The sequence below is a fragment of the Gouania willdenowi genome, chromosome 10, assembly GCF_900634775.1.
Source record: "Gouania willdenowi chromosome 10, fGouWil2.1, whole genome shotgun sequence".
Classification (NCBI taxonomy): Eukaryota; Metazoa; Chordata; class Actinopteri; order Blenniiformes; family Gobiesocidae; genus Gouania; species Gouania willdenowi.
Window position 1 is genome coordinate 29,287,357 of NC_041053.1, and position 20,582 is coordinate 29,307,938.

Below are 20,582 nucleotides of genomic sequence, written 5' to 3' on the forward strand. Positions count from 1 at the left end.
ATTTTGAAATGTACTTCCCTGATTTTATGATATATACGAAATTGAAAGGGGCATAACCAAGATTTTATTTCCCACTTTATATTTCCAAAAATGCTTTATCGCTTTGTGTGATTTTATTTTGAAAAATGATTTTCTTTCCTATATGTTTATTATTTATTTTTTCATCAGTTAGTTTTACACCACTTAATATTATTATTATTATTATTATTATTATTATTATTATTATTATTATTATTATTATTATTATTATTAACAAGGGAAAGTTAAGAATGATTCAAACATTGTTTTTCGCCCATTCTTGTGTCGTGTATCACACAACTCTGATGCGAAAAGAGAAGAAGAAGAAGGCAAAGCAGGAAGCTTTTTTCCCCTTGTTTCCGGCTCACAGAAGTGGCTCGTAGTGATCCATCCAACTTCCTACACTATCTCTGGTGTCCACGTCCCCGCGGTGTCCGAGTCCTGCCGGCTGCGATGTGTTACGCGCCCCTGTGCAGAAAAAACACACAGAGGGAAAAAACTTAATAGAAATGGCGGAAGGGGCTGCGACTCTAAAAGGCTTGCGAGCACAGATCGGTAAGAAAGCTACGTATGTTTTTGAATGGCTGAGTTGTTTGAAACAAAGTCGTAGTCACTTGTGAACGTTTGCCGGCAGCTACCGCCGCTAGCCTGACGCTCGTTTGAACGTATTTCACCACCGACAGCCACTCGGGCTAAGTCACGTTAGCGTGATGTCTGGTGTACTGGGTCTACTGGTTACCTAGTTAACTGGTGCCCGACTTTGAACCGCGTGTGTCGTTGCTGTTGGTAACGGTAGGGAATGCGTTTAGTTAACCACTTTAAAACCCCTAGAAACTCTTTGAATAGACACATTTGTTTAGTCTAGTTTTTATTAACAATTTCTTAAATTAAATAAATAAATAGTTTCGTATTATAAGGTCACTAGATTACACATTTGGCTATGCAACTGGCTAATCTTAATGTCAAGTTCAAATATGTGTTTTTGTTTCATGTTTTACCATCAGTTGCTCCAGAAAAAGCATGATGTTGATCACTATTATGAAATTTAAAACCACGGTACTTGGTCATCAGATAGTTTGGAATCCAGTGTGCCCGAAACACCAGGTATATGCCGACAATAGAGACGGAGAAATGTAAAACTTGTTCCGTCATTAAATGTTGAAAGATGCAACGGTGTCACCCACAGCCAAACAGTGTTTAGAGCTTAAATATTAAAATAAAGTCGATTTGACACGTTTTAGTGTTTGTACGGACGGACTTTTACACGTTATATTAAGTAGACAGACAGACAACCGGTGGACGCATCACGACTTTCTGGTTTGTCTCCCGCCGAGCTCATCCTGTCGTAGTTTTACCGGATTATTTACTCTTTATCGCACAAAATATTGTAGCTGTGAGCACATGATCATTGTTCGGGTTTGTTTTGTTTGTCATGCTTGATGAAGGAAATGTCCTTGTGACTACTGAGTAGATTTAACGCTGATGTTGACTTGTCAAATGGGATTCTCTAGGGACTACTTTTCTGCTTCTGTCATCAGTGTGTGTACCGTCCAATTTGTTCCACTCGGTTCTTAAAGAAATATTAAGATGTTCTACCCTCCATCACACACACAAAGAACAGCAATTATTTAATGCATCATAAAATGACACTTGTTTACTGTTGACCTTCACCTAATGCATTGACCTGCATCACATGCTGGTGTATCAGTTTTCACCTCACAGTCTAAAATGTGCATTCTGACTTTATTTTTTATTTATTTATTTTTTTTAAATTAATCATTATTCAAGTAGAAATATTAATTTAGATTCAGGACTATCAAAATAAGACAAAGTTCATGCTATAGATTAGCAATTCTCAACTGGTAGGTCGGGACCCAAAAAGTGGGTCGCAGACCTGTATTGGGTGGGTCACAGACAGCTGGTCAAAAATAAATTAATGCTTAATATCTCTCTTGTTGGACTTGTCATTTAATTTGAAAAAAAGGAAACAACTTTTTTTGACAGGAATGCTGTGATATGCATGTTGCACAGGAAAATATAGAGTTTATGTTTTAAAAAAAATTATATACGTGTGTTCTCCTCAGCTAATTGAGAAAAAAATAATTTGTGGTTGAATTCTAAAAAAAAAAAAGACTGGGTCACAATTTAATGATTGTGGTAAAATGCGGGTCCCAGGGTGAGACCAGTTGAGAACCCCTGCTATAGAGGGTGTTGCTTCTGAAAAAAAAAGTGTTGTACAGTATATAGAAAGTTTATCCTTCTTTGGTGCCCAGTGCTTATCCTGAGCAGGATTGTACTGTGACTCGCTATTATCCCAGCTGACTCATGGTGCAAGGCAGGGCAACACATGTACTACAGTACTTCATCTGACTTTGAGACTTCAGTTATCCTAACAAACTTTTTTTTCTTTTTCTAAATGTGTTCTGTTCTCACAAGCAACGAGAACATTTTCACCTGGATTTAAGGCTGAACAATTAATTGCATTTGCGAAATTATCGCGATATCATAAAACACAATTTTCTAATCGCAAAGGCTGCGTTTTTATTTTATTTTCATTTATTTTTTTGTCCTCTCTGTACTGTCCTGTTAAGTTCATGGAGTGTTTAAGAAGTGCAGCCCACATGTTTACATGTTTCATGTAGCTTGAAGTGAATTAGATATGTTGAAGAGGTAAAGCCACTAATTTGTTTGCCTTATTGGTGTCATCTGTGCTTTAAAATCTTCATTTTATATTTTAAAGATTGATTTATTGCTTGTGTTCATTGAAAAATACAATAGGCCCTTGAAAAAATAATTGCCGGTTAAATTGCAATATTCAGGAAAAAAAATCCCAATTATTTTCCAAAATCTTTCAGCCCTTCCTGGATTCTAACCTTTGTTTTTGTTTTGTTTGTAATATACAGTAAGTTCATATAAACCCAGTAATTTGACTTAACACTGTATAGTTGCATTTATCGTTGAGTGAGGATGTTGAGTGCAGAATGTGCAGTATAGGTGGGATAAATTGTATTTGTTTATTTAATACATTTGTATTATATTGGTTATTGTTGTCATCTATTTTAACCACTCAAAGGATTACACTTAAAATGTTGTTCTACTAGTAGTGTACAATATTATAGGGTCTATTTTTTTGTTATAACCTTTAGTTAGGGGTGTCACCATTCAACTTTTCACTTTACGATATACCATTATTGGAGTCTTCTTGAGTATTGGTCGATACGTTATCAATCCGATACAACATTAGCATTAATCTTAGATACGTTTATTGCTGATTTTTTAGTGTGGAATGTTAAAAAAACAAAAAGGTTTGATCAAGTGACTTTACTCAAACAGAGAACAATACAAAAAAGTAGTTGGGTATAAGAAACACTTAAAAAGTTATGGGTTACATATGTTAACCTTAATATTAAGAATATTCTACGATTGATTAACATAATAAATTAGAAGACTGAAATATAACCTAAATAAATCCAATAGCAAAAATTATATTTTAAAGTGCAAAATAAACACTAGTTTAACTTAAGCATAAGAATATTCTACAATTGAATGGAATAAATAAAATAGAAAACCCTGAAAAATAAACTCCAAATCAATTGAAACAAATGATGTATTTAAAGTGGAAAATAACAAGTCAAGTTCACTTCAGTTATTTTTTTTACTATCAGTTTCTATTACTTTTAGTTGCTCGATAGAAGTGCTGGAGCGGAGTCTGGAATAGACTATCATAGTGTTTATTTCAGAGATTTTAGATGCAGGTCGATATAAATTATAATCCAATTTTTTTTCCTAATATCTACAAATGTGTCTTCTCGTACATTAGCTTGTTGTTTCTTTAGAGGAAATCTGTATTTTCCCTGATACCATCAGATGACTTTTACTGTACAAAAAGGTTAGTGTGTGAGGAAATAATAAACATGTTTTTTTTTTTGTTTTTTTTGCAAGAATAAAACGTGTATTTTTGTCACAAAAAGATTGTGATGTGTTGTGTTAACCTTTGATGACATTTGCAGAAATGGGGGAAAAATATGTAGAAGACCTTTGCAGATGAGTAGAAATCTGCATATCAGCATCAATAATAACTAACCAGTACGATCCAAAAGACCTGACACGTTAGTAGTACTTGGTCAGGTTATCCTATTTAAAAAAAAAAAAAAAACGTCCATTGTGGGGTTATAAAATGACGTGTTTTCAAATATGAACCCGATTAAGTCCTAAAGACTCTACCAATATAATAATCACGTATCACTGACAAAAAGATAAAACAATTGTTTCTTTTGAACAGTTTCAAAATAAGTTGCTGCTGCTATTTTTAGTTAATGACTTTTGCTTGTGAGCCGGAGATACTAGGCACCGGCAATAGGGATGTCCCAATACAACTTTTTTATTATCGATATGATACATATATTGCAGCCTTTCTTATCGGCCGATACCCATATTGATCCGATATCAGCATGAATCATACATACTTTTTTTTTTTTTTTTCTTTAACAAAAAGTTAACTACTCATTTTGTAGTGTGGAATGTTAGAAAAGGTTTGATCATGTGATGTCACTCAGAGAACAATCGTCAACAAAAAGTAGGTATGAGAGAAACTGACCCATTTATTATTAACCAAATGGTTACATTCATTTTAACCTTATACAATGATATCTACAGTATTCTACAATTGAATAAAAAAATAAATAAATAAATAAATTGGGGGAAAAAAATAAAAATTTTTGGCGAATCTGTAATTTTGAATCTGATTTTCATTTTCAGGCTAATATCGGATCGGGACACCTCTAACTGGCAGTAGAGGTCCGATACCTGTCAGAAAACGAATATCGGATTTTATCAGACTGAATCTAAAATCACCGATATAAGCACTTCTATTCATAGGTGACTGTGGTTCACACTCCAACAAAGTAACCTACTGTTACTGACTATTTTTCTCTGTTTAAGTAACATCACTTGATCAAGCCTTTTCTAACATTCCACACTACAAAATAAGTATTAAAAGTATGTATGAATCGTGTTGATATTGTATCTGATCAATATCGTTATCTGCCGATACGCAAGGCTGCAATATCGATATCATATCGGAAGTGAAAATATTGTATCGGGACATCTCTAACCAGCAGAACCCCCCCGCCACCCTGAAAGAGGACAAAGTGAGTCTGAAAATGTATGGATGGATGGACTTTTACTTTACAAATCTACAAAAACAGAATTCTATTGAAATCAGAATCAACAGACATTACAATAGAGAACCAAAAGTTTTTTTTTTTTTTTTAAACTAGTTTTCAGTTTTTCTTGTTTTCATTATATTTCTATATTAATTGTCTGTTTCATTATGCGTGTCAACTTATTGGTGCATCGTTCCGTTACCTTTTGTGTTTTAAAAGCTACCATAAAGTCAAATATTCAAAGTAAATAATTCCTTCTCCATTTACACAGTAGCATAAATTTGTTCCCATTTCTTACAATCGTAACGATCCATCCGATTGGCTGGCTGTGAATAGCATTAAGTTTGGTTTGAATGTCCCCCAGATGATCCTTCTCCTCTGTTCATTATTGTTTGACAGTTATGCTCATGTGTCGACATATGGCCAATACCCCCCCCCCCCCCCCCCCCCCACACCCCCCCCCCCCCACCCACCCAAACTCACTCTCTTTGACCAACAATGTCTGACCTGAATTTACGATAAAGCGAGAAGATCATATGCACACAGCTTTGCCTGGCTGCATCTGTGTAGTTTTATAGCTAATAAATGATTGGTTTTAGCATTGCTAATGCTAAGTGTTTTGTCACACAAAATGGTTTGTGTAACTTAAAATGTCGTAGCTTTGCAGATATCAGTGCTGACCAACAGCATCTGCTGAAGCTCTATCAGTGCTTTTCATTCACGCCTCAGTAGGTCTCTCCCAGACATGGACATGGATGCTTACTGTGTTTGCATCTGCAGCCATGAATGAATGGTTTGTTATGGCTGCGGCAGCATTGAGGTTTTTTTTTTTTTTTTAAGTGTTTTTGGTTAAGAGGAACTTCTCTGCATAGTTACATTGGGTGTAGACATTTTTTTTTATATATCATGTGTTTCTTTTACTACTGGCAACAACTGGACCATTTTCAACACTGATCTGCTTTCTGCATATCTGAACTTTTCCATTCTTCAGGATTTTCAATCAGGAATTCACATCCACCCAGTTCTGTGGTTATAGAAAAATAGAAAGTTTAGTGTTACATGGACTGAGCATGAGTTTGTTTGGCCGGCATTGAGATGAAGTAGACGACTGACAATGATGGAACGATGTGTGGAATCTCGTGGTCTTTTCAGCAAGAATGTGTGTGTGTGCGTGTACCCTGCTGTTATGAAGGTACCGCAGATAGAGAGACTAGATCACACTGCTACAGTACATGTTATCACTGCACTGTTATCTGGATCCAAGCTCACAGAAAATTGCTGTTGCAGAATTTAAAGCATGATAAATATTCTTAAGTCTGCTGCATTTTATTTAGAGGAGGGAATCAAGCAGCTTCAGTTTAAATTAAGGCTGAACAAGATCTATTTGCTTACTATTATTGCTCTGAAGACAAACAATACATGCCCATTGATATTGACCAACATAAGCTTTTATACTGTGTGCATGGTCACATACACATACTCCAAATATTTAAATACAATGGGAAAGCCTCTTAATTTGAGTAAAATCAGTCCGTGAACTTGAATTGTTATTTTTCACTTTAAAAGTATAATTTGTTTCAATTGGTTTTGAGGTTATTTTTCAGGGTCGTCCTTTTCTATTTCATTTTTATTTATTTCATTCAATTGTAGAATATTCTTATGTTTTAGTTAAACTAGTGGTTATTTTGCACTTTAAAATCTATTATTATTTGTTGTTAGATTTATTAAAGTTATATTTCAAGTTCTAATTTTTTTTATTTTTTTATTCACTCGTAGAACATTCTTATTGTGGTTAAAACATGTGTAACCCACAAAGCATAAGGTATATTTTCATAAAGATTAGACACGCTACCTTGTTGTTTCTTAGCTTTTGTCTGATTTACTCTGAATAATTAAAAAAAATTATAATTGGGACTGAAGAATTTGCGATATCGCGATATAAAACACGATTTTCTAATCGCAAAGGCTGCAATTTTTATTTATTGATTTTTTTTCTTGTCCTGTCTTGTACTGTCCTGTTAAATTCAGTGTTTAAAAAGTTCAGTCCACATGTTTACATGTTTCATGAAACATGAAGTTAGTTACATTTGTTGAAGAGGTAAAGCCACTTATTCGTTTGCTTTATTGTTGTAATCTGTACTTTAAAATGTATATTTTATATTTATTTAAAGTTTAAATAAATCTGAAATAGTTTATTATGAAACAAATTGATTTATTGCTTGTGTTAACTGAAAAATACATGACAAGAGGCCCTTGAAAAAATAATCGCATATTGAGGAAAAAAATCACAATTATATTATTTTCCAAAATAGTTATAATCCTAATTATAATCCTGTTTTAGGTCTCATATCTTACATTTTGATGTAGAATTTGTTTTATCTTCTACAGACAGAATCAAACATGTTTTAAAGAAGAATAGACAAATCTTTTCTGTCTTTTGTGCTGTTTTTAAATCTAACTTTAATTGAGCAGTTGTCATTTATCTCAAAAGTGTATTCTCAATTTTTTTTTTACCTGTCAATATGAAAGATCAATTAATTTGATATAAACTAGCTGAGCTTTAATAAGCATAAACAAGGAATATGTGTCATCATGAATAACTAAACCATGGCAAAGTGAGTTTAATTACATTTTTTTATGGGAAAAGTTCAGTCTTGGTAATGATAATGTATTTATTTGAGAATTTGGTTCCCAAAGATGAGGCGACTCAGCGGAAGCAAAGGTGTGTTTTCTTTATCCTTCTGGTACTGTAAATAGCTAAGGCTTACCTTTGCACGAGCAAGATAATCTCGTGAAAGATTTAGTGAGCACGATTGTAAACGTGCTTCTGCAATGTTATTTCAGTGACTTAGGGGTAAGAAAACATCCGATAATAGAATGAAAACAATACTGAGTTACAAAGAAAAATGTAAGTAAACAAACGGATCTTTAGAAAATAAACTGTTTATGTTCATGATGGCATTTGTTGTTGTTTTTGTTGTGAAAAACTGCTTCCCTACTTTTAGAGCTTTGTGTCTAATGGTTTCCCAACTTATATTTAGCAGTGCAGACATTTCCTGTGTAAAAAGATGCTTAATTGTGGTGCAGTAAAGGGTGCAGTTGGGCGAGCCACAGAAAGAGACTTAATCACACAAATAAGGAAATTCTTTCTTCTTTTTTTTTTTTTTTTTTTTTTTTTTTTCTTTTTTTGCTGCTGTTTTTCTTTCTGTATTATATGGTGGAAATGCTGTCAAGTGTGTCTTTAATGACTTTTTAGAGAAGTAACTTATAACTGGCACCCAGAGCTCTGATGTAATAATGCAGACTGGCCTGCTTCCTGTTTAGGGTTTGGGTTAGCAGCCTGCACAGCTGGGTCACTATCAGCACCCCCCCTCACCCTGGTGGTCTTTAGTGCTGCCATAATCATCCAACACCCCCGAGACTGAATCACGAGCAGTCAATAGATATTTTACACTGCTGAGCTGAGCATGTTTTTCTAGCATTTAAATGATCCCACTCAGTAGTAAACTGTGATCAGGTTTATTAATGATAATGTCATGTATGATATGCAATATTACTTTGTGTTCTGCTGCCATTAAGAAGATTTAATTTGGATTCAGTCAACCTGCAGTAATTATAGAGTAATCAGTCATAGACATTAGTGCTGTTTATCTACATCACAAAGGGCCACACATGGATTATCCACCGTAGCTTTGGGAAATAAAGGGTTTCACCCCATAGACAGTGTCTTTGAAACTCAACATATCTTGTTTTTTTATCATACTGCATAATATTATGCAGGTAATACATGTAAAACATATGGATATAGTAAGGTTCAAAGTGTCAGAGATTTTATTCCAGGTACAAAATAAAAGCCTTCCTTTGGGTATTAAATCACTTTTTAAACAAAGAGAAGCAGGGGTTTATGTTTTTAAACAAAGTAAATTTAGAACAAATGTTAAAAGAAAAAGCATTTCTGTTAAAGTTTTGAATGATCATGAGGATCACTTTATGTTAATAAGTTCACTGTCTATGTTCAAAAATGATTTTAAAAAACTAAATGTTTGGCTCCTATTGAAACACAAGTTGATAAGTTGATGAATACCGTTATTATTGAGTTGTTTGTGTTTTATAGGGGTTAGGGATGGGAACCTCTGGGTACCTCGATACGATACGCAATACAAAGCTCACGATAACAATTATCTCACGATATGGTGATACTGTGATTATCGATATATTGATCAGAAATCAATCTACGATAATCTATGACAACAAAAAAAAAAGATTAAGTGAAAAAAATACTATTTTTATTTTATCTCTGAAAGACAATACATTGAAAAAGTGTCCTATGAACAGTGACAATATTTTAGTGCAACATTTCTATGTGTATCAACATACTAATGTAAATGAATAAGTATCTCCAATAGTGCTTTCGGTAAACAAAAAATAGGGTCTTTCTTACCAGTGACACCATTATAGTGCAATATTCCAGTAAACAAATTATTGGTGCCTTCAACAAACAGTGACAACATTTCTGTGAAGACCTACCTGCACAACTAAGAAAAAAAAAAATCGATACTTAGCAGGAGCATTTCGATTATCGATCGTGCAGAAATATATATCGTCACACTCCTAATAGGGGTGTTTATTGCCTGGCATCTGGCGATACAATTCGTATCCTGATACATAGGTCACGATACAATACGATATATCCCAATATTAAAGTATAAGGCAAATTCTGCTTTTTTTTTTATATGATTTAAGAAACAATCTGCAAATGTGTACACCTTCATGAGAACATTATGTATGAAATATATTTTATTGGCATATTTTACACTCAAAACATAGGCTTTAACATGCCATGTGCCAATAACTTAAAATTAAAAAATAACATACAATCTGCCTGTGGTTTTTAAACCAACTTTGACTTTAGTGCAACTTAGCTGAGGTATATGCCTAGAATAACAAATAAATGCAGAAAGTTAGTACTTTCTTTTTAGATCTTATTGTATAAACACGAGCTGGTCAACATGCCCAGGTTTCAGCACACTTCTTTGTGCAGTGGAAATTACTTTCCTGGTTAAATAAAGGTAAAAAAAAAAAGCCCATTCCATTTTTGGTTGTTAAAATGATTGTTTATTCTTTGTATTGTATTGCGGTTTAAAAACAGCCAAGAACAAATAAATATCTAGCTATCTAAAAAGATAAATCTATCTAAAAAAAATAATAATAAATCTATCTATATCTATCTTTATTGTGTGGGTGAGCCATCTTGATGTATCACTGTCAGGTTAATATCCTGTGTTTTGATTGTCTTCCTGACATTTTTGAGATTATTGAGAGATTGAGCTTTGATGTAGGTTAATGGGGGGAGGTCTCCATAGTGACAGAGTGATGTGACAGCGCTCCTGAGAGTGCGTCCTTTTGATTGATGAGAGCACACCTGGCTCTATGTCTGCTGGAGAAACGATGAATAATCCAGATTTACGTAAAAAAAAAAGCACTTTTAACAACACGACTGAGTGTGTGTTTTGTCGAAGTGTGTGATTTTGTATTCTAATGTGCAGCTTTGCACTCATGGGCCTGAAGTTAAACTTGGTGCTGCTACAACTGATGTTTTGCATGAATGCTTTGCATCGTTCAGCTGCTACCCACTTAACCTGTTTTCTTTCTTCTCTGCTTTTGTTTCCCACGCAAGAAACAATATCCTTTTTATTAGTTAGTTACAGTAACTAAAAGCTTCCCATGTTATGCCGAGTGACACAGCAAAGTAAAATAATATTTAATCGCTTATTCTTAACAATATTTGTTTGCTACGCAGTTTTTTTTATTAGAATGCATTCCTTCCAAACTGTTGAGTATTGTTTGGTTTTGGTTGTTAAAGGCCACATTGTGATGAAAAAAACATGAATGTAATTAAGATAAATATAGATCAGCTGAAAGGCATAGATAAAACTAAACAGATTGTTTCTTAAGTGTTGGAAATTAATTCCATTATCCATTCGTTGTGTTATTTGATTTCATTCACCAAGTTGTCTGAGACTCATTTACCTGCAGAGGTTTGTTCCTGCTGGCTGACATTTGTGTACATAATTATATGATTGTAGTAGGTTTTTGATTTGCAAACATTCTAATTCACAGTTTGTCCAAATTCTGCACTTTTATTGAAAACAGCTACATAAACTTAAAGCAATTTAGAAGAGTCTTTGGTAAATTCTTCACAATAATAACCACTCCTAAAATCCTAATGATTTCAGACAGTTATGTTAAATGAAATTGGGGGTTTTAAGTTAATGGCAACAATTTGTCAAAAAAAAAAAAAAAAAAAGCAAAAGTTATTTAATTTGGAAATAATTACCAGTAATAGCCAGCACAGATGTAGTTGTACCTCCCCTTTACAAGCACTGTAACATTTAGTTCACACTCCTGTCTCTTACCTTGTAACTTTGTTGTTGTAGAAATGTGCTCAGGGAAAAAATAGAATTGAATTTTGCAATCGTTTTCTCTGCAAAGACTGGCAAATTGAAAGGTTTTTGCTGCAACTAATATCACAATAAAATGCAAAGGTTGATTTTAAAAATGTTTATGTTATTCCAATAGATACATTGAAAAAAGGTGACTGATTTTCCAAAATAATTTAATCATTGTCCTACTTTCACAAAATTCACATACAATTATATTCTATATGTTGTAAAGCATGGTGACACATTTGTGTATGCGTTTGCTCAATTCAAACAAGTCCTGTTATTTGGGTACTTGTGGCGCAGATAGCTCACAACTGATGTCCCAATCCTTTCCATCGTCATTTGACTATTTGCAAACTCATCAGTGGCTGTTGATAATGGGCCTCAGTTGGCAAAATGCTTGTAAACTTCTATTGTCGATCAGTTAGGGAAATTGGATCTTGAATCATCCTCAGTAAAGAACTAAATAATATATATAAGGAAGAGAATAATGGAAAAACAAGAATTTTCATTTCCGGTGCAAGGCGGGGAACACCCTGATTACAAACTGTCCTGTTTACATCAACAAACATGTTCACACTACAATTACCCTGAAGGGCAATCTAGACACTCCAATCAACCTAACATACATGATTAAGACTGTGGGAGGAAGGCAGAAGTTCTAATCATTACAAACCCTATGTCCAAATGTAGGCGCTTTTATGTATATTTTGCATTTTCTCATGAGTTTCACTCAACGTTTTAGTTTGCTCGCGTTGTACATTTATCTTTCCGCTGAAGTGCAAGCAAAGGCATATTTAATTAGCTGAGTACACGTCTCTGATGTGCACTCATTGTCCTCTCTGCTGTCTAAAGACCTATGCACTAACCTGGTTTCCATACCTGATCACATTGATGGCATTACGCAGGACATTAGTTTTATTTCACTGCAGCTGTTCAAATATATTTATGTATCGATCATGACAATTAAAGCTGTATTGCTGATTTTTAATCTCCATTATAAGTGTTTAACCTGGAACAACAAATGATTCATTTTAAATAGGCAGTAACTGAATGAAACATGAGAAATACTTACTCATCTGGACCTTATGAAATGCACAGGTTGCTCAGTGCAACACTAGTTAGCATTGATAGGCCCCACCAACCCCTGTGATCATCCTGTAAGATGATCAGAAAAGCAGACAAGAACTACTTAAAGGGGGGTATCATGTTTTTTTCAGGCACATAGCACCATTCTATAGCATACGCAAATAACCCCCCTTCAGTACTCATGCAAACACGAATGGATGATTGTTTACTTCTGTTTTTCTGTGCACTGTATTTGGCTGCTTTCTAAAATTTTACATCGCGACAATACATTAGAATGATTATCAAAGTGAGGAATGCTGACTTACGGACGGAGATCTGTCACCGACACACACACACACACACTGGCGCTATAGTCCAGAATAGGGATCATATTCTGTCTGTGTACTTATTAATCCATTTTCAAATAAGCTCTTGTTTTAAAGCAGTCATCTGAAAAGGCAGGCAGCTACTATGATGAGCAGAGTAAACCGATCGACACGCAGTTATCTCTCAGCTGTTTGCTGTGACTGCAGCTGTTTGACAGAGCTATATTGTTTTTGCGTACATTAATGAGTACAGACAACATAAGCCATGGGTTTCTTACAAAAGTATTTAAAATAAGTAAATGAAAAGCTAAATCTGCGGAGGCGGGTGCTGTGGGCTGAACTAAGGAAGAGAACATAAGAGGGGGAGGGGCTCTGCTGTGGAGCGGTGGGCAGTAACTCGGCTGGTGACGAAAGGTTTGAGGTGTCTCTAGGAGGTGGAGGCAGTCCTAGGAGGTGAGGGCGTATTTACACCTAAAATGGATGCTGTCAGAGTTTTTAAAGATTACTCAAACATACATGAATAAGCCAAGGCAACACTCCAGGTATATTTTTAATGAGGGAATGACATAGTAACATGATATAAATCTTGAAAAAGTTGATTTTACACTCCCCCCTTAAGTTTACGACAAAGCAATATGCATAATACTCAGATGGATATACAAAAGCTATCAATCCTTAAAACAAATAAAAGTATTTAAGAAAAAATAGTGCTCTGCTTGAAACTGAGAGAAGGACTGAGAACCAGTCTCGAGTCATTAATCAATGCTGTGACTATCACAGGACAAGAGGTTGTTATGCTATTTGTCAGCAGTTCTGTAGTGCTGAATCAACGCTATTAAAAGGCAAAGAATCCAGCGAGAGACTGGTACAGTGGTGAATAAAGCATGACCATTTCCTCACTTTCCTTCCTTTCTGACCTTCTCCTCGAAAGAAACCCCAAATTTATTGTGAAAAGTGTGGATGGAAAATATTTTAAAGACCAGACTGGTTGATCGTATTTATTTTTTACTTCAGTTTGTTTGATAAATATACCCTTCTGACTGTAGAAAACATTATTTGTTGAATCTATTAAGCTCGTCACATTATATTTATTTTTTTTATTTTTCTTTCGTTTTATTTTTTCACCTTGTCTACACATGCTGTCGAAGGTCACCACTATATGTAGTGCAATATTTTCACGACAGCAATGCATGTTTTGTCATTCCAATTAAATAAATGACTATTGTATTGCGTAATTTGTCTTTTCTTTAGGTTTTTTTTTTTTTTGTGGAACATGCTGTTATGTTCTAGTTAAAGAAATACAAAATAGATTGCTATGAACAAACACAAAAATCTCATGAAATTGGTCCTCGCACCTGTCTATTTTGAACTAAAAACTATTTCTACCAAAGTTTGTAACAAATCACTGATTCATTTATCTATAGTATGTAGTATACCTGCTTAATCCTCTACAGCAGGGGTGTCAAACTCAATGTAGTTCGGGGGCCAAATACGGAGCAGTTTGATCTCAAGTGGGCCACAGATTTTATGCGGGAAATTGAGTAATTTCAACATTATTGTGCCCTAGTTTACACTTTTATATATACATAAAATACAAAATATGTAATAAACCGACCATATTCAAGCCATAAGTGACAGATATCATATCAGGATCTTCACTTTAAATTTCCTAGATTTTGTGACAAATTTCTATTTCATTTAGGGAAATATTTTGTCATAATTTGAGAAAAATTAAAGGATTTTGTAAGAATTTTTAGGTTTTTTTCAACTGTTTAACTTTGAAAATGACTGCAATTGTGCAATATAAGCACAGCAAATCGTGAGCCCCTGCAAATATTGTTGAGTTTCATTTACACAATGAGTCATGTTTTTTCTGTTGTTTTTATTTTCTTCTGCGGGCCAAATTGAATGCTCCAAAGGGCCGGATTTGGCACCCGGGCCATGAGTTTAACACATGTGCTCTACAGGGTTGGTTGGTGTCTACAGCAACATTCATTCACTCCAATGGGCATTTTCAGAAACTGATAATAATGGATAGAAATGTTTTTAAACAGTGTCATGATGACAACACGATGTGGTTTTGATTTTAGACCAGCATGAATTGCCAGTCCCTGCATTGCATTTCCAGTGGCACTTTATTTTAGTTTTATTTATTTTATTTTATTTTTCATATTTGCTTGAGTTGAAAAGGTCATACTATGAGTAAGTATGTCAAACTGTGTTTTTTGTGTCTTTTTTGCTTTTTAAAAATATCGTCCCGTATCTTTATCATAAGCCCAGTATCGTATATCGTCTTGTCTGGTGAAATTTGATTGTATATACCCCTGCTATATAGATAGATAGCTATGTCGTTTCAGATCCGTAGGGTGTGTCTCGTACTTGCATGCTCACTTAAAGCAACTAATTTGCAATTATCAGAACTAGTGAGCAGTTTTCTGTCTGAAGGCATTTTGCCATACCTGTGTCATCAAAGAGGATGCTGTTTTATTCTAGATCTCTGTGTAACCGTAAACCGTGTGTCCTCTCACACTTAGCTACAGCTGCACAGGCACAGGCTGAGGAGCGGCGCAACCTAGCGGGGAACAGCCCAGGACCTGCCAGCAACACAGCAGCTAAACCACAGGGGTGTAGGCCAGGTAAACAACACCATACAATGACACACAAACACTTTAGTTCCCACAGTCATCTCTGTATTACCCCCCCCCCCCCCCCCCCCCCCCTTACGCTTCACTATTGGATGCAACCTAATACGCTTCCTGCAGCCTCTCAGTAAGGCTTATTTCATTTTAACCTTAGTCATCATCTTATTACTGCCAAAGCTCATTAATCACTATCGCATGCAACTGTCTCATACAAAGCCTTCGTGACAGTATCCCACATTGTAATCCTGTGTGGTTTTTGTTTATCTAATACGGTATGTACACGTTATGTTTGCAGTCATTGACGGTGCCGCATTGAGAATAGACGACCGACTAAGAGTAGCAAAAGAACGACGGGAAGAAGCAGACAGGCAACAGGGTAGGAGCTGGTGGTTTTTGAATTAGTTTTGGAATTTTCCAATGTGGGTTGTTGTTGTTTTTCATGCTTTTTAAAACTAAACTATCTTTAGACTATTAAGAGCAATTGTTAACTGTACTACTGTCCGGGATCAGAAGAGGCAGCAAGTTCTTTGTTCAACTTGTGAATTTGAAGTAAAGAGTAAATGTTTCATCTAACCTCCTCGCTTCTGGAATTGCTCTCTAAATATCCCGTGAACATACTGCAGCACTGCGAGACTCTCAGATCATGGAGCGGGAACGCAAGGCCAAGCTGCAAGTGGAACGTCAAGTGGAGGAGCGTCAGAAGAAAGTGGAGGAGCAGCGAAAGAAGGAGGAGCAGAAGCGATTAGCTGTTGAGGAGAAAAGGAAGCTGAAACAGGAGGAAGAAAAGGTGGGGGACTGGAATTGAAAATTCTAGTAATGAAACTTGCCTTTGACTATTAGGAAAGGTAATGGTTGCTTGTCTTTGCAGGAGCACTATGAGGCGGTCATGAGGCGGACGTTGGAACGTAGCCATAGAGTAGAACAGAGGCAAAAAAGATGGTCCTGGGGAGGACAGTCTCCAGACTCAGATGCACGCACAGGTAGATTGTCTTACTTATTCAATGACTGTTGCACACACTCAGCACTTAATTTGTCAACACATGAGAATGGTTCCTGAGTCTGACACAACCTGATTATGAGTTATCACAACACGACACGGTATACATGAAAGTAAGTTGGAGCACTTTCTCTGGAGTATAATTATAATGCCAAATATTAGGTTTTATTAATTGCTCTATTTAGACTAAGTGTTATTAGTGGCAGTATTCCTTGAATGGTTGCCAATCTGTTCTTTACGTTTACATGTTACAGAAACAAGATTCAATATCCTGACACACTCATGTTTTCTGGAAGATGTGAATTAGAGCTGGGCGGTATGACCAAAAATGTATATCACGGTATTTTTCAAAATTATAACGTTTTCACGGTATAGGACAGTATTTTTTTTTTCATGCATAATCAGGTGTTCACACTAACAGCATTTTCTACTGGTTGAGAGATGAATTTCTGCAGTAGATTCACTTAGGTTGGTCTATTTTACTGTCGTGATGAGTGAATACTGTAGAATAATTCCACACTAGTAGTAATACAAGTTTGCAACAGCAGCCCAATGGCTCTTTGCCGTGCTAGCTTAGCTTTAGCAATAGCTTGATTTTTAGCTTTAAATGCTGCATACTCAGTGGTGTGGTGGTTTCTTATGGGGAATAAGGTAGCGTTTTGTTTGCAGCTCAATCAGGACTTATTTCTGCATTATAGAAATGAGAAATTGCATCCTTTGCTCTCTTTTTTTTTTTTTTTGTGTATTACTGCCGACATGCTAAGCTAACCGTGCCTCCGTGTCCATGAGTGTTGTTCTCCTGCGCACGCAGGCACATGCTTACATGCAGCTTCAGAGCTTTCAATTGTGTCTTTCTTATCCATTTACACGTATGATTTACACCGTAACTAACACCAGAGCGCTACTGTTTACCTTCCTATTTAGAAATGTAACGTTAAAAAGGGTCTGGTCTGAAACGCGGGGCAGCGTAGTGTTTCGAAAGTTGTGTGATCAAAAACACGGCGGTATATTAAAAATGTATATCATAACGAAATTATATACTGGTATTCAATATGAACCGGGTATACCGCCCAGCCCTTATGTGATGTAAACTATGTTAGTTCCCAAGGAAAAGTTAAAGATATGGACTACAGTTGAGAGAGTAACATACAAGACACTTGGATGTACTGTATTTTTTGTATCCCTTTTTATCTCCACACACTGTTATAGCCAGTTCAGTTTTCTGTTTCGTCACTAAAGGATCTCAGGCAGGAATAACAGCGTTCTCCTCATTTGAAGAAGCTGTCCTTCCTTCACCTTCATGTGTTGTGGCTTCCCTTAGAGTTTTTTTCCCCCACAGGAGATTCTGATGCCACCGCCTCTTCTCCAGTAACTATAGTTATCTCTCCTGCCTCTCCAGAAAAGCCACCAAGGAGTCAACAAGGTTTTTTGTTTGTTAATAATTTGCTCACCAGTGTAGCAACACAGCATGCACTGGGCACTAGGGCTGCACAAAGCTGGGTTCTCTGCCAATGCTTTTCACCGAAAACCTTCCTCATCATCTTTGCCTGCATTTTAACTGGCAGGCTTTCACTAACTCGTTTGCCAGGCTTTGCATTTAATTTATAGCTGGTTGTTTGTTTCTTTTTTCACTTTCACTGATGCTGAAGGATGGGCAAGAAAAATGTCAATATCAAATAATCACCTACTTTGTGTTATACTCCTAAAAAAGCATTTAAATAAAGAATGTCAAAAGAACCTGGAAAGACCTAAATGTTTATATGCAGACCCTTAGGCTTCCCTCAACTCCCAGCACTATGTAATGAAAAACAAAAAGGAAGTTATTTTGCTTATTTCATGAGCTTCTGTTCTATTTATCCACTTCAAGACATAATATCAGTGTAAAATTTTAGAAACTGAGGTACATTGCACATCATTTGGGAACAATTGACAATTTTACAAATAAGGACAAAAGCTTTGAAGCCGTTTATTTAGGATTTTATTTTGTATAATTGATTTAGAAATCATATATAATAATCAATTTCTATCTGACACAAATACGTCAAACATGTAATATTTTTTTTATTTTGAATATGTAACAGCAACTATTTTAATCCACACCTGTGTGTTCAAAAATTGAAACAAGGAAAGAAAGAAACTAAACAAAGAAAGAAAAAATAAATGGAAGGGTTATAAACTTCTATATTTTTACCTAGTTTTACCATTAAATGTGATATTGATTTTTACCTGATATTGCCCACCTTCTCTCGTTCACTTCTTTACCACAAGGGTGTTTTTGCATGGAAGTCAGTTAAACCAATATCCAGTAAATAACTGATATTGTATCTGGCATGAAAAGTTGATATATGAATGAACATCAGTGTATATTTAATGTACTAACCACAGTGCTTAACTGAGTTCAGGATTTCTGAACCATGTGTTTTTGAATTATTTTTTAAGAAAAATTTACTGTTTTCCTGTGTAAAAAAGAAAACAAATGTAGGATTTTTTGGTAAGAACTGTATAAAAAAAAAAACTTTTGCAGAGCTTGATAGAGGTTAACTGATAACCTTTTTCCTATTGGCTAGATTCCCTTGTAAATCCATCCTCCTTTGTCCTTTCCTCCTCCTTAGTGGACAAGCGTTCCACATCTATCCTGAACCTGAAACAGCCACCTGAAGCTAGCATCAGCAAACGCCTATCCTCCTCCTCTGCCACCCTCATCAAGTCACCTGAGAAAAGTGAGTCTCCTCCCCTTCCTCCCAATCCTACTCAATCCATCCTCCTCCTCTTTTGCCCCATGTCCTCTTTTCCTAACTTAGCTGCTGCCCTCCCTGCATTCCACTGTCTAATCACAATGGTTAGTCTTTGAAATGTATTTTTTAATAAATGCAGTCTTATTTTTAATGATAAAATTCACCTCTTCTGTCAAGGTCATGCCAACAGTGATCTTTGACTTCTGTTTATTTTGTGTTTTTTTTTGTGTTATTTTGGTTTTCATATGTATTGATAAATGAAATATTGTGGCATAAGAGTGTGTCAGTAACGTAACCTTGAGCAAGACCCCCAACACGCCTCACACCGTGGCTGCCCACTGCTCCCCTTGGGGGATGGTTTAGAGTGCAGACAATAATTGCACTGAATAATTAAGTAAAACATAAATATCAATACAAAATTTGCCTTTATATTTTATACTATGACAGCATATTAGGGCCACATTAAAATAAAAAAAATAATCTGGGCAATACGTGATTAAAGTCATAATATTTTGAGAATTGTTATAATTTTTTGAGAAAAAAGTTAGTAAAATAATTTCACGAGATTAATGTCATAATATTTCAATGTTAAAGTAATAATATTACGAGACAAAAAAATTGTAGTTTTCTGAGAATAAAATCATAATATTTCAAGATTAATGTGCTAATATTTCAAGAATAAAGTCATACATTTTATGAGAATAAAATTGAAATACAAACAGGATCTTGTCTGTGTTGCAGCCACTTGTGAGATTATACCTCGCTTTAGGTTTCACACATGGTGAAATACTGAGCCTTTTGGCTCATCATTACCACACTAGTATTATCAGGTTAAGGACTTTAAAGCCAATTTGCAGATGTTTGCTTTGTTCCTACAAAATAACCAGACTGATTTGGAACAAATAGCCTCTTTTATTGTGAAGGAGGAACTGGATGGAAGTGGTCGACCAGGTCTATCCGTGTTAGTTGCGTTCACTCTAACAGGGAATTCTGAGCGCTATGCCTTTACAAGTTTAATATACGGCTTTATTCTGATAAAATTATGACTCTATTCTCAAAATATTACATCTTTAATCTCGTAAAATTACGACTTTATTCTCGAAATATTATGACTTTAATCTCGTAGTGCTCTGATTCCTTTATATTTTAAGGTGGACCTAATACGCCGTCATGGTATACATTTAATTT

The 20,582-nt window shown here is 35.3% G+C and overlaps 1 protein-coding gene across 20 annotated transcripts in view; it reads left to right on the plus strand.

The window, feature by feature from the left end:
• The first annotated feature begins 392 nt into the window (after nucleotides 1-392).
• map7d3 (MAP7 domain containing 3) overlaps nucleotides 393-20,582 on the plus strand; it is a 34,111-nt gene continuing 13,921 nt past the window's right edge. For 5 of the 20 annotated variants that reach the window (XM_028459500.1, XM_028459497.1, XM_028459505.1 and 2 more), the window contains exons 1-7: nucleotides 396-573; nucleotides 15,555-15,656; nucleotides 15,958-16,038; nucleotides 16,286-16,449; nucleotides 16,531-16,642; nucleotides 17,981-18,082; nucleotides 19,272-19,379. In XM_028459500.1, the coding sequence (XP_028315301.1) occupies nucleotides 528-573; nucleotides 15,555-15,656; nucleotides 15,958-16,038; nucleotides 16,286-16,449; nucleotides 16,531-16,642; nucleotides 17,981-18,082; nucleotides 19,272-19,379 (715 nt within the window). In that variant the 5' untranslated portion in view covers nucleotides 396-527. Of the gene's footprint in view, nucleotides 574-15,554; nucleotides 15,657-15,957; nucleotides 16,039-16,285; nucleotides 16,450-16,530; nucleotides 16,643-17,980; nucleotides 18,083-19,271; nucleotides 19,380-20,582 lie in introns of all 20 variants that reach the window. The other 15 variants (XM_028459506.1, XM_028459509.1, XM_028459510.1 and 12 more) reach the window with 11 other exon arrangements.